Source organism: Oppia nitens, unplaced genomic scaffold, assembly GCF_028296485.1.
Source record: "Oppia nitens isolate AA-2021 unplaced genomic scaffold, nextdenovo-longstitch-racon4-pilon3 scaffold9_pilon_pilon_pilon, whole genome shotgun sequence".
Lineage (NCBI taxonomy): Eukaryota > Metazoa > Arthropoda > Arachnida > Sarcoptiformes > Oppiidae > Oppia > Oppia nitens.
Genome location: NW_026533253.1, coordinates 1,863,165 through 1,875,079, shown reverse-complemented (window position 1 = coordinate 1,875,079; position 11,915 = coordinate 1,863,165). Strand labels below are relative to the sequence as shown.

Below are 11,915 nucleotides of genomic sequence, written 5' to 3'. Positions count from 1 at the left end.
TGTAGAGAACATCAAACATCTATTGAGTAAATATTTTTTTTCGGCAAAACTCAATACATAGTGTCGACCAATATTTGTGTGGATAGTTGTGTCACACAAACCTCTCTCTCTTTTCTCTATCAAAGTTGTCACAAGTGTTTAGATATTTTAGAAGTGACTGCAAACTTAAAGTCCCTTTTATTATATAATGTATTGTGTATTCAATTGAAAGCAAAATAAAATGAGAATAATATGTCTTATATATATATATATATATAGTATATACTATAGAATAATCAGAATAGAGGAAAGCCATATATGAGGACAGACACGCAAACGAGTGCCACAAATGAAGTACACTATCAAAAGGTCTGTCTTTTGGTTTCTTTGTGAACACCATTCATGAGTATATACATTGAAAGAGAAGGCAAATAATGAATGTAATCAACATAAGAGAGTAAAAGACCTTAATCTCAATGCAACGCAAATTTAGTTTTTGTAAGTTATTTACAGTATTGTATAGTCCTATACAGTATATATTGAATATAAGTATAAATACATTTATTACATTATATGTAATGCATAATAACTTTAAACTCCACTGAGATTTTTCTTTCATAAAATTTAATAATAAAATTTTATTTCTATTTTAAAATTATTTAATGCAATGAATAAAGAATACATAAATGATTCAATAAATACATTCTTTGTATTTATACTTCAAAAAAATTAAAATTAATTTTAATGTTAGCTTTAAAAAACAGAGATAATACACACATTTGACGACATACTGTATTGTCGTTGAATAACATTTTCAACAAAAATAAAAACAATATAATAAAAAATGAATCAAACAATTGTTTAATATAATTATTTTGGTTTAAAGAAACTGGAGATAGACTTCATTCCTGTTTTATCGACTTTTAACAGTTCCCGTTGTGATCGCGACATTTTTGTGCGCTATAATTGTCATACAATTAGTAAATCATAATATTAGCTCATTATGGACTCACCTTTGCATTTGGTGCCGAAGTATTCAATTGTTTGTATGAGGAATAGTCCTCCAAAGGACCACAACTTTCATTTTCGTTTGCTTTTCTCTATAAATTTCAAACAAACAATTTAATGGATCAATAATTGAGAATTCAATGATTCATGAAATTACTTTGATTTTAGTCATATCTTGTGGTGATTGAGTTGATTCACTTGAATGTGATGGCAATCTTTCGTGTGAAATGTCATTTAATCATTTAATCATTTAATGATTTTCATTTAGTTGTCAATATATACCTCAAATAATTTCTCAATTCATTGACGATATCGTCGCTTAGGTATTGAGATATTAATTCAAATGCCATTTGCTTGTATTCAACTAAAATTAATTGATTTTATAATATAATGTTAATTTGTATTCAAATATTTATCACAAACTTATTAATAGATGAATAATATTGTTTTAATTTTAAAAAGTGAATAATCAATGAAAAATATTCACAAATATTTTAAGAAATATTTTCATAATTTATTCATACTCATAAAATATAATCATTAAAATATTTAATGTTATTATTATACATATTATTAATATATTTTACAACTTAGATATAAATAAAAAATTCTCATTATTATGTAAATTTAAAATTACAGTAATAACAGTATATATATATATATATATATATATATATATATATATATATATATATATATATATATACTATAAGATTAAAATCATATTATAACTCTACTATTAGTGCTATAATTCTAACTTAATTAATATTTTTCTATTTAAACTGCATTTTTTCATTATATTGCTTTTAAGTAAAAATTAAGCATTTAAAAAATTAATTCAATGAAAAGATCAATAAAAATATTTTTTCAGATGATTTGATTTGTTTTTTAATACTTATTTTTTTGGAAAACTCGAAATCCAGTAAAGATTGTGATAACAAATGAAGGACAACAGTGTTATAACTACAGCATAATGTGAGTTGAATTTAAAATATACTTTAATTGAGACAACAAATCAAATTTGCGTTCAATTTTTAGACAAAATAAGTATATATCGTAAACTCGTTTTAATTTAAATTAACTAAAGTTTTTGTCGCCAACTTTTTTGACACGAAGTCAACTAATATTTTTTTAAAACAATGAGTCAAACAATTAAAGATTTGTCAAAAGGTCTACCAATTGAACCAATTCCTGAGTTAAAAACACGCAATGATAGGGTAAGTCACGCACCCATACGTTATGCCGATCTAACTCATGAAGAGAAACAACTGGCTGTAAGAAATGCTTTGCGATATTTTCCACAAAAATATCACTCAATTTTGGCCAAAGAGTTCGCACAAGAATTGGATCAATTCGGACACATCTATATGTATCGATTTATACCCGATTTCGAGATAAAGGCTTATCCTATCAATGAATATCCGGCCAAATGTGTTGAAGGGGCAGCTATTATGCTAATGATTATGAATAATTTAGATGAAAGAGTGGCTCAATTTCCTCACGAACTCATCACTTATGGTGGTAATGGACAGGTCTTCTCTAATTGGTATATAAATTATATTTATCTTATATTTATACAACTCTTTAATTGGAAAATTTTTAAAAAATAACATGATATATAAAACAAATATTTTCATTTAAAATCGATTTATTTACAATAATTTATATTGAATTTTATAGTTAAGCAAACTAGAAATTACGATATTAAACACCAAATTACAAAAAAATAATTAATTAAACCATGTACTGGTAATACTATAATATTAATTTTAGGGCACAATTTTGGATAACAATGAAATATTTATCTAATATGGAAACGGATCAGACATTAGTTGTAAACTCTGGACATCCGCTAGGATTGTATCCGAGCTTCAGTTGGAGTCCACGACTTGTTATATCAAACGGAATGGTTGTTCCAAACTATTCAAAACGTGAAGATTACGACCGATTCTTTGCACTGGGAGTCTCAATGTATGGTCAAATGACTGCTGGAAGTTATTGCTATATTGGACCTCAGGGTATAGTTCACGGGACAACTATCACTATAATCAATGCCGGGCGCAAATATCTGCAAACTAATGATTTAAGGGGAACTGTATTTCTAACTTCAGGATTGGGAGGTATGAGTGGAGCCCAAGCAAAAGCAGCAGTAATTGCAGGATGTGTTGGAGTAATTGCTGAAGTGTGTGAGGACGCACTTCTTAAACGTCAAGCTCAGGGATGGCTCAATGAAATCATTAGTGATTTGGATACACTCATTAAAACCATACGTCTTGCAAAATCTAATAAAATCGCCACAAGTATTGGATATTTGGGTAATATTGTTGATGTTTGGGAAAGACTAGTCAAAGAATATGAGAAAACAAATGAAATTTTGGTTGAATTGGGATCAGATCAGACCTCATGTCATAATCCATTTAATGGTGGATACTATCCGGTAGATCTCACAGTAGAAGAAGCGCAAACTATGATGAAAAACGATAATAAAAAGTTCAAACAATTTTGTCAACAAAGTCTAATCAGACAAATCAATGCAATCAATAGATTATCTCAATCGGGACTTTATTTTTGGGATTATGGCAATGCATTTCTATTGGAGGCCTACAGAGCCGGTGCTGATGTGGGCGCTGTTAACACAGCATTTGGTATTCAATTCAGATATTCATCATATGTTCAGCATATAATGGGAGATATTTTTTCATTGGGTTTTGGACCGTTCAGATGGATCTGTTCATCTGGTGATCCTCAAGACTTAGATACTACAGACAACATAGCATTAAACGTATTGAAAGAATTGTCCGAAAGAGATGGACTTCCAAAACATATAAAAGATCATTATTTTGATAATATTAAATGGATATCTGAGGCAAAACAACATAATTTAGTTGTGGGAAGTCAGGCAAGAATCTTATATTCGGATCAAATCGGAAGAGTTAGTATTGGTCTGGCATTTAACGAAGCCATCAAAAATAAAATAATCAAAAGTCCAATAATTTTATCGCGCGATCACCACGACGTAAGTGGTGCCGACAGTCCTTATAGAGAGACGTCAAATATTTATGACGGATCAGCTTTTACGGCTGATATGGCGATCACTACTGTAATTGGTAATTCTGGCAGAGGTGCCACTTGGGTGGCACTACATAATGGTGGCGGTAGGCATCAGATCTTTATACACTACTATTATCACTATTTATAAACTTAAAATTTATATTGTATAAGGTGTTGGTTTTGGTGAAGCAATCAATTGTGGATTTGGTTTAATACTCGATGGCAGTCAAGAATCACACAACAAAGTGCTTAATATTCTTAGTTGGGATGTATGTCATCATCTTTTTTAATTAATATATAAAAACATATATATTTGACACAAATTTATTAATTAAATTTAGGTTCTGAATGGTGTGAGTCGGCGCTCGTGGTCTGGCAATCAATTAGCAAAAGAAACCATCAAAGATATTATGCAAAACAATAGCAAACTGTGTGTTACAATTGCCAATGAAGTGGCAGATGATATAATTAGTGATTTGTAATCAAAATGCATAGCAATTGACATTACGGTAATTACATATACCGGTAATCCACACATAATACACATAACTAACAAATAAACAGTTAATAAGTTATATATAAATATTACTAACCTTTCTCTTGGTTTGGGTCTTCTTTGCCTGTCTTATATCCGCTGACTTTGCATCCACTGTATGAAACATTTACATTATTATCGATGAGTGCATCGACAGTCTTATCTGTTTTTGCCGACAAGTAGTCCATAGTTTTCTGACCATTATATCGGACATAGACCTCATCGCAATCGTCTAATTAATTAATAATTATATATAATATAATAAACACATATATTATTAAATTTACAGTAAATATTTAACTAACGTTTGATGTCTGCAATGCCATCAATATTCTTATTGATGGACGAATTGTTGATAATTTTATCCAAAACGGGTTTCTCAAAGATATCACTCATTATCTCAAACAACGAGTGATAATATTGTTGTTTCTGTAAATCATATTAAAAATAATCAATTTATTGGTCAAATAAAACAAGTGTTTAATACAAATGTTATATTACTTTCATAAGAAATGGCAATAAAATGAAGAGTATATCGATTGGAGTTATCACATAATAATCACCATCTGATCCAAAAAAACAACAATAATAATACATGACATGAGGTTTGCGGTTATTATAATGACCTGAAATGACATCATTGTTGACAAAGAATGACTGCAATGGATTGCTTTGTCGGACGCATTCAAAGAGTTGACATCCATTTTCATCCATTAGATATACTTTCTTGTCATTATCACTGTTATCATCATTGTCTTCATTGATGGTATTCACTGTAATCCATGTCAATGTCGGCAAACTTTGTTTTGCATCCAAACCTGAAGATCACAAACAGTTAACACAATAATTGTCGTATAAATCATTTAACATGTCTTTCAATACCTGATATGACAAACACTTTGGAGGACATCATCGACAACCACAACAATCACCAGTTAATTGGATGACAAACTAAACTAAATTTAACTAAATGTTGACAACAAATGCAAACATCAATTGTTTTTAAATATTACACAATAATTGCGATAAACTTTTGGCGCTTTTTTTCACTGCATTTCAATGAATGCGTTATTTATTTATTTATTTATTTATTTATTTATTATTGAATTGAAATTGTGTTTTGATTTTAATACTAAAGCATGACTTTTAATGATAACATGTTTTGCCATTTAATTTAAATGTGTTTATCATTAGTTTGACATTAATTATTGCACTCATTATCATATCTTCCTCAGTGGTGATGATCCACAGTTTGGCTCATCATCAACAACACAAGTGATACAAATATATATTTTTATTTTGGTTTATAATCATTTGATCCAATTGATCCATGGATTGACATACCATTAGTGTTTGCAATTACTCATTATCTACTCATTGATCATCGATAAGGTTGTGTCAGTCAATCACTTCAAGATATTTAAGATTTAGCTGATGTGACACAAGTATCCGGATTTAAAATTACCATAAAATGTCTCGAAGAAGTACCACACTGTCGAAGAACTTACTGCAGATGAAGTTTATGCACAGAACTAAAGAAAAAACTGAAAAACAATTGAATGAACAAAGAAATGATGAATTACTTGATCAACACTTTGATGATAATGACGAACTCGAGTCACAGAAGTATATCATAAATACTAGTTATGTCTATTGTGAAGGACTCAGATCTGGAAGAATGTCATTCAGAGGTATGAATCCAGAGGTGGAAAAATTAATGCAAGAAATTGATGAAAATGACGACAAAGATAAAGAAGACAACGATAATAATGAGAAGAATACTACTCAAGATGTTAGTGATGACGAAATGGCAAATAGATATTCAAAACTAATGTCAGATTCGGCATCTGGTCATCGAAAAAGAAATCACAAGAATTTTAATAGACATCATATATCTAATAGTAAACGATTTAAACCAAATCGTTGACAGATTTATCAATAAATTATTATTAAAAATATAGACGTTTTGATAAAAATCATTTTAATGAAACATTTCTTATAAATATTTAATGACTTGTTTGTTGTTTACAAATAAAATTTGGTTTCAAATCTGTTTTATGTATAAAGTGGTCAAATAATTTGTGTTAAATATTTAAGTTATTTTTTTAATAAAATTGATTTTATAATGATTTATGAAATAAAAAATATACAATAGACATCTATAAACTTTTTATAATAATTAATAATAATTACAAAATATACTAATGAAACAAATTGTTTTTGCTTAAATTTCAATAATCATAATTAATGACTCATTATTTTCAACATTAACTTATGGTATGATAAATATAAATAACAGTATATTTACATTAATAAAAAGGCAAAATTGATGTACTATTGCAATGAAGCATAAAATGCCAGCGCTTTGTTATAAGCCTTTTGTAGGGCTTTCTTATCAATGGACTTCTGGTTCTGATTTAACTTCTGGTTGTCAGTACTCGTTTCAATGCCCAGTGGTTCCAACTTATGTCGTGCCAACCAATGCCTATCAATTATAATCATTTCATTTAAATATTACAATCAATTTAACAATTGTTTAGTTCGTATAAATACCAAGAGTTCTTATGTTCGAAAAAATAAACTAAATATTGATTGTGTTTATCCTTAGCCAACGCCAGTACCTCTTCAGGTGGAACAGGTGTTCCATTAACTGGAGAATTGGAAACTGAAGAGTTTGAGTCGACAATCTGATAATATATATATAAATAATAGCACAATAAATATATAATGTTTATTAATAAATGGAAAAAATAGTTATACCACTGCTGGATACCAGGGTTGGTTACCAAACTTGGCCCAAACCAAGTCATTTGGTTGTAACGGAATCTTTTGATTTTCTATCGTTGATATATCTGAAGATCGAGATCTGGGTCCTAATTGATAAAACAAAATAACAATTTAGACATTATTTAATTTGGTTTAATTGGACTCACTTTTTGGTGATTTTGCTTTCCGACAACTAACTCGACTACTTGTTCCTGAAGAACCCAATGATGATAGCGACGAGTTTGAATCGGATGATTCGCTCGAACCCGAAGTTTTTGATGACGAGCTCGAAGTATGAGATTGAGAACTCTCGGAGATTATGTCAGAGTCGGGAGGAGACGACACTAAATATATAAATATAGTTATATAATACTATAAATTATAGACTATAAAGTAATCCCAAATTGACTTACAATTTCTATATACTTTAAAGCTGTCGGCTTCAGACATCAATGGTGTTGTAATTTGTGAATCTATTAAATGCATTGAATTAGAGGTGTTTTGTCTTTTATTTGGTCGCGAAGAACTTCGATTCGATCGGCGTTTTGACCCTAAAAAAGTGACATTTCATATAAATATTGACAAACATTTCAAATAAATGTAATACTATTTTAATTATTATTATACCTGTGGTCTGTCCTTTGCTGACCTGTTCTCTAGCAAACGATTCGGCCGTTTCAGTAAACATATTATTGGGCGTCAGTGCCGGTGAATCAATGATTGGCGAACTCTTAGGATTAGTTAGTTTAGAGTTTTTACTTTTTCGTGAATTAATTTTATCAGAAATTAAATTAATGGATAAGTTTGAGGTGATTGAGTTGGGAGACAACGAGTTAGTCAATGCGGAACCGTTTAACTTCTTTTTTGTATTAACTCGTGTTTTGTTTTTAGGTGATGACTCTGTAATGATAGTAATAACAACTCTCAAATAAATTCAATGTTTATTAATAATTTTAAAAAACATTAAACTAAAAAACAAACCTTTATTATTATTATTATTATTAACAGATTTATTGGGGGATTTATGTTTAATGTTATTTTTAAATAAACGTTTTGAAGGAGATTCTATACAATTAAAAAATAATAAATAAATAATAGAATTAATTATATTATTATGAAATTAAACAATTATTATAATCAAGACCTTTATGAGTGGTTAAAGATTTTTGTTTATTATTATTGCATTTAATTAATCCTTCGATTTCTGAAGAGTTAATACTAGCAGAAACTGAATTCAATGTCTTTCTGCCTTCAAATTTGTCGATAAAGTTATTAATATTTGAATTATTATTAGTTATATCGTTAGTATCAGAATCACTGGAATCAATTGGTTCAACATTTTTCACTTTTGTTGTCGTCTTTTGTTTCTTTTTGTTTGGCGATGAGGTCCTACTGTTTGTGCTGCCATTGTTAACATTACTGGATGTAATTGTTCTGTTAGTCTTAAATGGACTTTTATTCAATGTATGACTCGAGTTGATTGACTCGATTTTGTCTTTGAGTTTTGCGATATCGGCGGTCAAACTCCTGACTCGTTTAGTGCGGGAACCGCCAGACTTCTGTGTTTTTGCTTTCAACAAATCTTCTTCTAAAACTTTAAGCTTTACTTCGAGTTGTTTTTTCTCCGATTGAATTGGACTGACATTTGTTGCTGATATCTGGATCTCATTTTCAGTCAAATGTAAGTGCAATCCGGTTGTTGTGTTATAAATCTCAGCCATTTTCTTAGCTTCTCTAAGAATACTCTGTGACTGATCCGCTAGTTTGAGGGCCGCCTTATGCCAAATGGTTTCTTTAGTGTTATATTCGGTACAGTTATTAATAATTAATTGAAAATCACGAATCAATTCAATTAGAGAACTATATTGGTTTTGATTAATCTTTTGTCTAATTGTACTGAAATCCATTGGATGTTTGATAAAATCGAGATAATCGGAAACATCTTCGACATTAACGGGTTCAGCAAAGAACTTATTGGTGTCTTTATCTTGAAGTCTTTGCAAAAGATTCAACAAAAATGCTTTAAAAGGGTTTAGTTGTAGTTCGACAGTGTTTTGTCTGATCTTAAGAAACTCTCTCTTCATTTTTTCGCGTTTGCGAATTAATTCGACTAATAGTCTCACTCTTTCCAAGTCTTGTCTCAATCTATTCATTGTTTTCAATTGTTCTTTAATTTTCATCACTTGTTCATCGTCTCCGTCCTTATTTGAATCGCGTCTAAGATTGTTGTGTGAAATTTGAAGTCTTCTAAGAAGTGGTACTCCATTTCTTGATTGTCGCTTAAGAGTCCAATAGCCAAGAAGTCGCTGTAAAAAGAGATTTCGTTTGGGTATTGTCACTAAAACAGCAATCTTTGCCAATCTATCCAAAGGAATTGTAGGAACAGAAACAACAGGTATTTGTGATCGTTTTTCAGCTAATATTTTGCGCGCTTTCTTCATCTTCTCCTTAAACTTGGCTTTTGTTTGTTTGACTTTATGATTATCAATACGTGAGTCTTCTTCGCCCGAAGAATATACACCACTCAATACAATTCCATTTTCATCTGTCGGTGTATGTGTATCACAATAGGCGGCTTTCCTAACGTTAGTGACGAGACCATTGGATGTCATTTCTTTGACGGCTTCCATCTTCATATAGAGACCGGCCTGTTGTGCACACGTCACGTGAAACGCTACATAACAGTTGGATTTGTGACATTGAATACAAGCGCCGACATTACGCTGTTTGCAGATATAACACGAAAGTTTCCATCGGGCAGATGGTATGTTACCGATGCTGTCTATGGGTTCTAAAAACACTGTATTTGCAAAACAAACTTCTGGTATCCAAAGTGCACAAACAACATGAGACCAACGATTATCGTCAGTTTGTTTAAAGGCTCCGCCTTTGTTGGGACACAAAGCACAGTCAACAGCTCTGGATGGAGATTGAAGACATCTTCTACAAAGCCACTGACCCTCTGGTATATAAGGAACGCCATAACACTCCTGATGAACGGCAAGATTACACATATCACAGAACAGAATGGCATTCGAGTTTTGACACTCGCCGTCATTACAAATACAACAAACGGCGTCTTCATCAATGGCGGGACCTATATCTTTGCCACTGTTTTGACTCAGAAAGTATGACTCTTTCTCAAGTCTGTCCATCAATAGTTCAAACGTGTCGGCAGGGATTTCAGGTAATTTGTCGACTTTACGCTTCTTATTGATCAATTCGAGCCAAGCCGTGTCTTCTTCATCCATATCATACTCTACTTCTTCGTCAATGTCGTCGATAGTCTTTTCGATATATCTGTAGTAAGAAGACGACCGTTGTTTGGCGTCTGGCGGGTCATAGCCTTCTATTATTCTGAAGGAAGGTTCGGGTAATTTCAGTATTAAACTGTTAGGTTTCTCAGTCACAGCTGTTTGTTTCGATTGAAGATCTTTGCGTCCTTTACCACACTTTCCGCTTCGATTCTTTCCTTTGCCGGTCTTAGTCTTGGCGCCGGAGTTTGCATTGGTTTGAGGTGTCAGTTGACAGTCAGACAAATGTTTTTTGCTTTTACTATCACTGAAACTGTTGTTCACTGAATTGACACTTCCATTGATAGGTACATCAATACCGACGCTCAACAACACTATATTTAACGGTTCGTTGATATTAATTCTGTGGACTTTGCCGTCGATGTCCACTTCGACCAGTCGTTGTGCTTCGGCGTATGTAAGCGTTTCTCTGTTATTATTATTACTACGATAATCGGGTGGTGACGGCGATCGGTCACCAAATGATGGGTCATCACAATTGCCTTTCTTTTTGTTTATTAATTCATTATTAGTTTCATCTGTCATTTGTCTGTTGTTTATGTGATCGTATTGATGCATATGAGTCCTCATTCCTTGGTATGTCTTATATATTTTATGACACTTCTCGAAGGGACAGACATACGGAGGTTTTGTGGCCTTAATGTTGGACAGGAAAGCCTTGATATCCAAGTCTAACATTGTGTGCATTTTGATCTTGTCTTCAGTTTGATGTCCACTTCTTCACTGAAAACATACATCAAATGCAATCAATCAATGAATACAAACCAATTGATAGTCTCATTGATAGACAATTGAGTTATAATTCGAATAACAAATCAATTGATGTATAAAACACTTGCAATCAATATATCAGTCATTTATTCGTCAATTGTTTCAATCAATTGATTGCAATTTCAATGATATTTCAATCGATTATATTGTTTAATAAATTCTAATTGAATGTCAATTATTATTAACTCATTGATTATAATGAGTGGTAGTATAGTGTCTATAGAGTACTGTAATGTAATAAGTATTGTATAGTATATTGTATTGTATATACATTTGTGTGCAATACAAACAAATCCAATACAAAATGGGTATCCAATGAACGCCACAAAACGCGGCCAAAACATAACCATTGATGCGGACGATATACAACTGTTTTGGCGCTTACATAGAGTACAGTTTGCGTACTAAACCTATAACTTATAGTTAATGCAATTGTTGTGTTAATAGTCAACAATATATTCTATTGTATGTTATTCTAAGCACTATTACTC

At 31.1% G+C, this 11,915-nt stretch overlaps 4 protein-coding genes across 4 annotated transcripts; 2 read left to right on the top strand and 2 right to left on the bottom strand.

Annotated features, from left to right (window-relative positions):
• Positions 1–822: 822 nt before the first annotated feature.
• LOC128964455 (ribonuclease H2 subunit B-like) lies at positions 823–5,603 on the bottom strand. The gene is made up of 9 exons (XM_054311041.1): positions 5,456–5,603; positions 5,200–5,391; positions 5,075–5,139; positions 4,879–5,002; positions 4,632–4,805; positions 1,270–1,351; positions 1,145–1,202; positions 993–1,079; positions 823–939 (listed from the first exon to the last, which is right to left on the bottom strand). Exons 1-9 carry the CDS (start codon positions 5,484–5,486, stop codon positions 850–852), a joined length of 903 nt encoding a protein of 300 aa, XP_054167016.1. The 5' UTR covers positions 5,487–5,603; the 3' UTR covers positions 823–849.
• Positions 1,989–4,629, top strand: LOC128964454 (urocanate hydratase-like). Its single transcript, XM_054311040.1, has 4 exons — positions 1,989–2,533; positions 2,761–4,142; positions 4,210–4,307; positions 4,380–4,629. The coding sequence occupies exons 1-4, from the start codon at positions 2,127–2,129 to the stop codon at positions 4,518–4,520; spliced, it is 2,028 nt and encodes a 675-aa protein (XP_054167015.1). The 5' UTR covers positions 1,989–2,126; the 3' UTR covers positions 4,521–4,629.
• A 104-nt stretch (positions 5,604–5,707) lies between the features above and the next one.
• Positions 5,708–6,564, top strand: LOC128964585 (M-phase phosphoprotein 6-like). The gene has a single exon (XM_054311212.1). It carries the CDS (start codon positions 6,045–6,047, stop codon positions 6,498–6,500), a length of 456 nt encoding a protein of 151 aa, XP_054167187.1. The 5' UTR covers positions 5,708–6,044; the 3' UTR covers positions 6,501–6,564.
• A 270-nt stretch (positions 6,565–6,834) lies between these two features.
• Positions 6,835–11,536, bottom strand: LOC128964788 (bromodomain-containing protein 1-like). The gene is made up of 8 exons (XM_054311425.1): positions 8,484–11,536; positions 8,321–8,404; positions 7,967–8,239; positions 7,753–7,890; positions 7,507–7,683; positions 7,334–7,446; positions 7,127–7,260; positions 6,835–7,058 (listed from the first exon to the last, which is right to left on the bottom strand). The coding sequence occupies exons 1-8, from the start codon at positions 11,338–11,340 to the stop codon at positions 6,908–6,910; spliced, it is 3,927 nt and encodes a 1,308-aa protein (XP_054167400.1). The 5' UTR covers positions 11,341–11,536; the 3' UTR covers positions 6,835–6,907.
• Between the last annotated feature and the right edge of the window lie 379 nt (positions 11,537–11,915).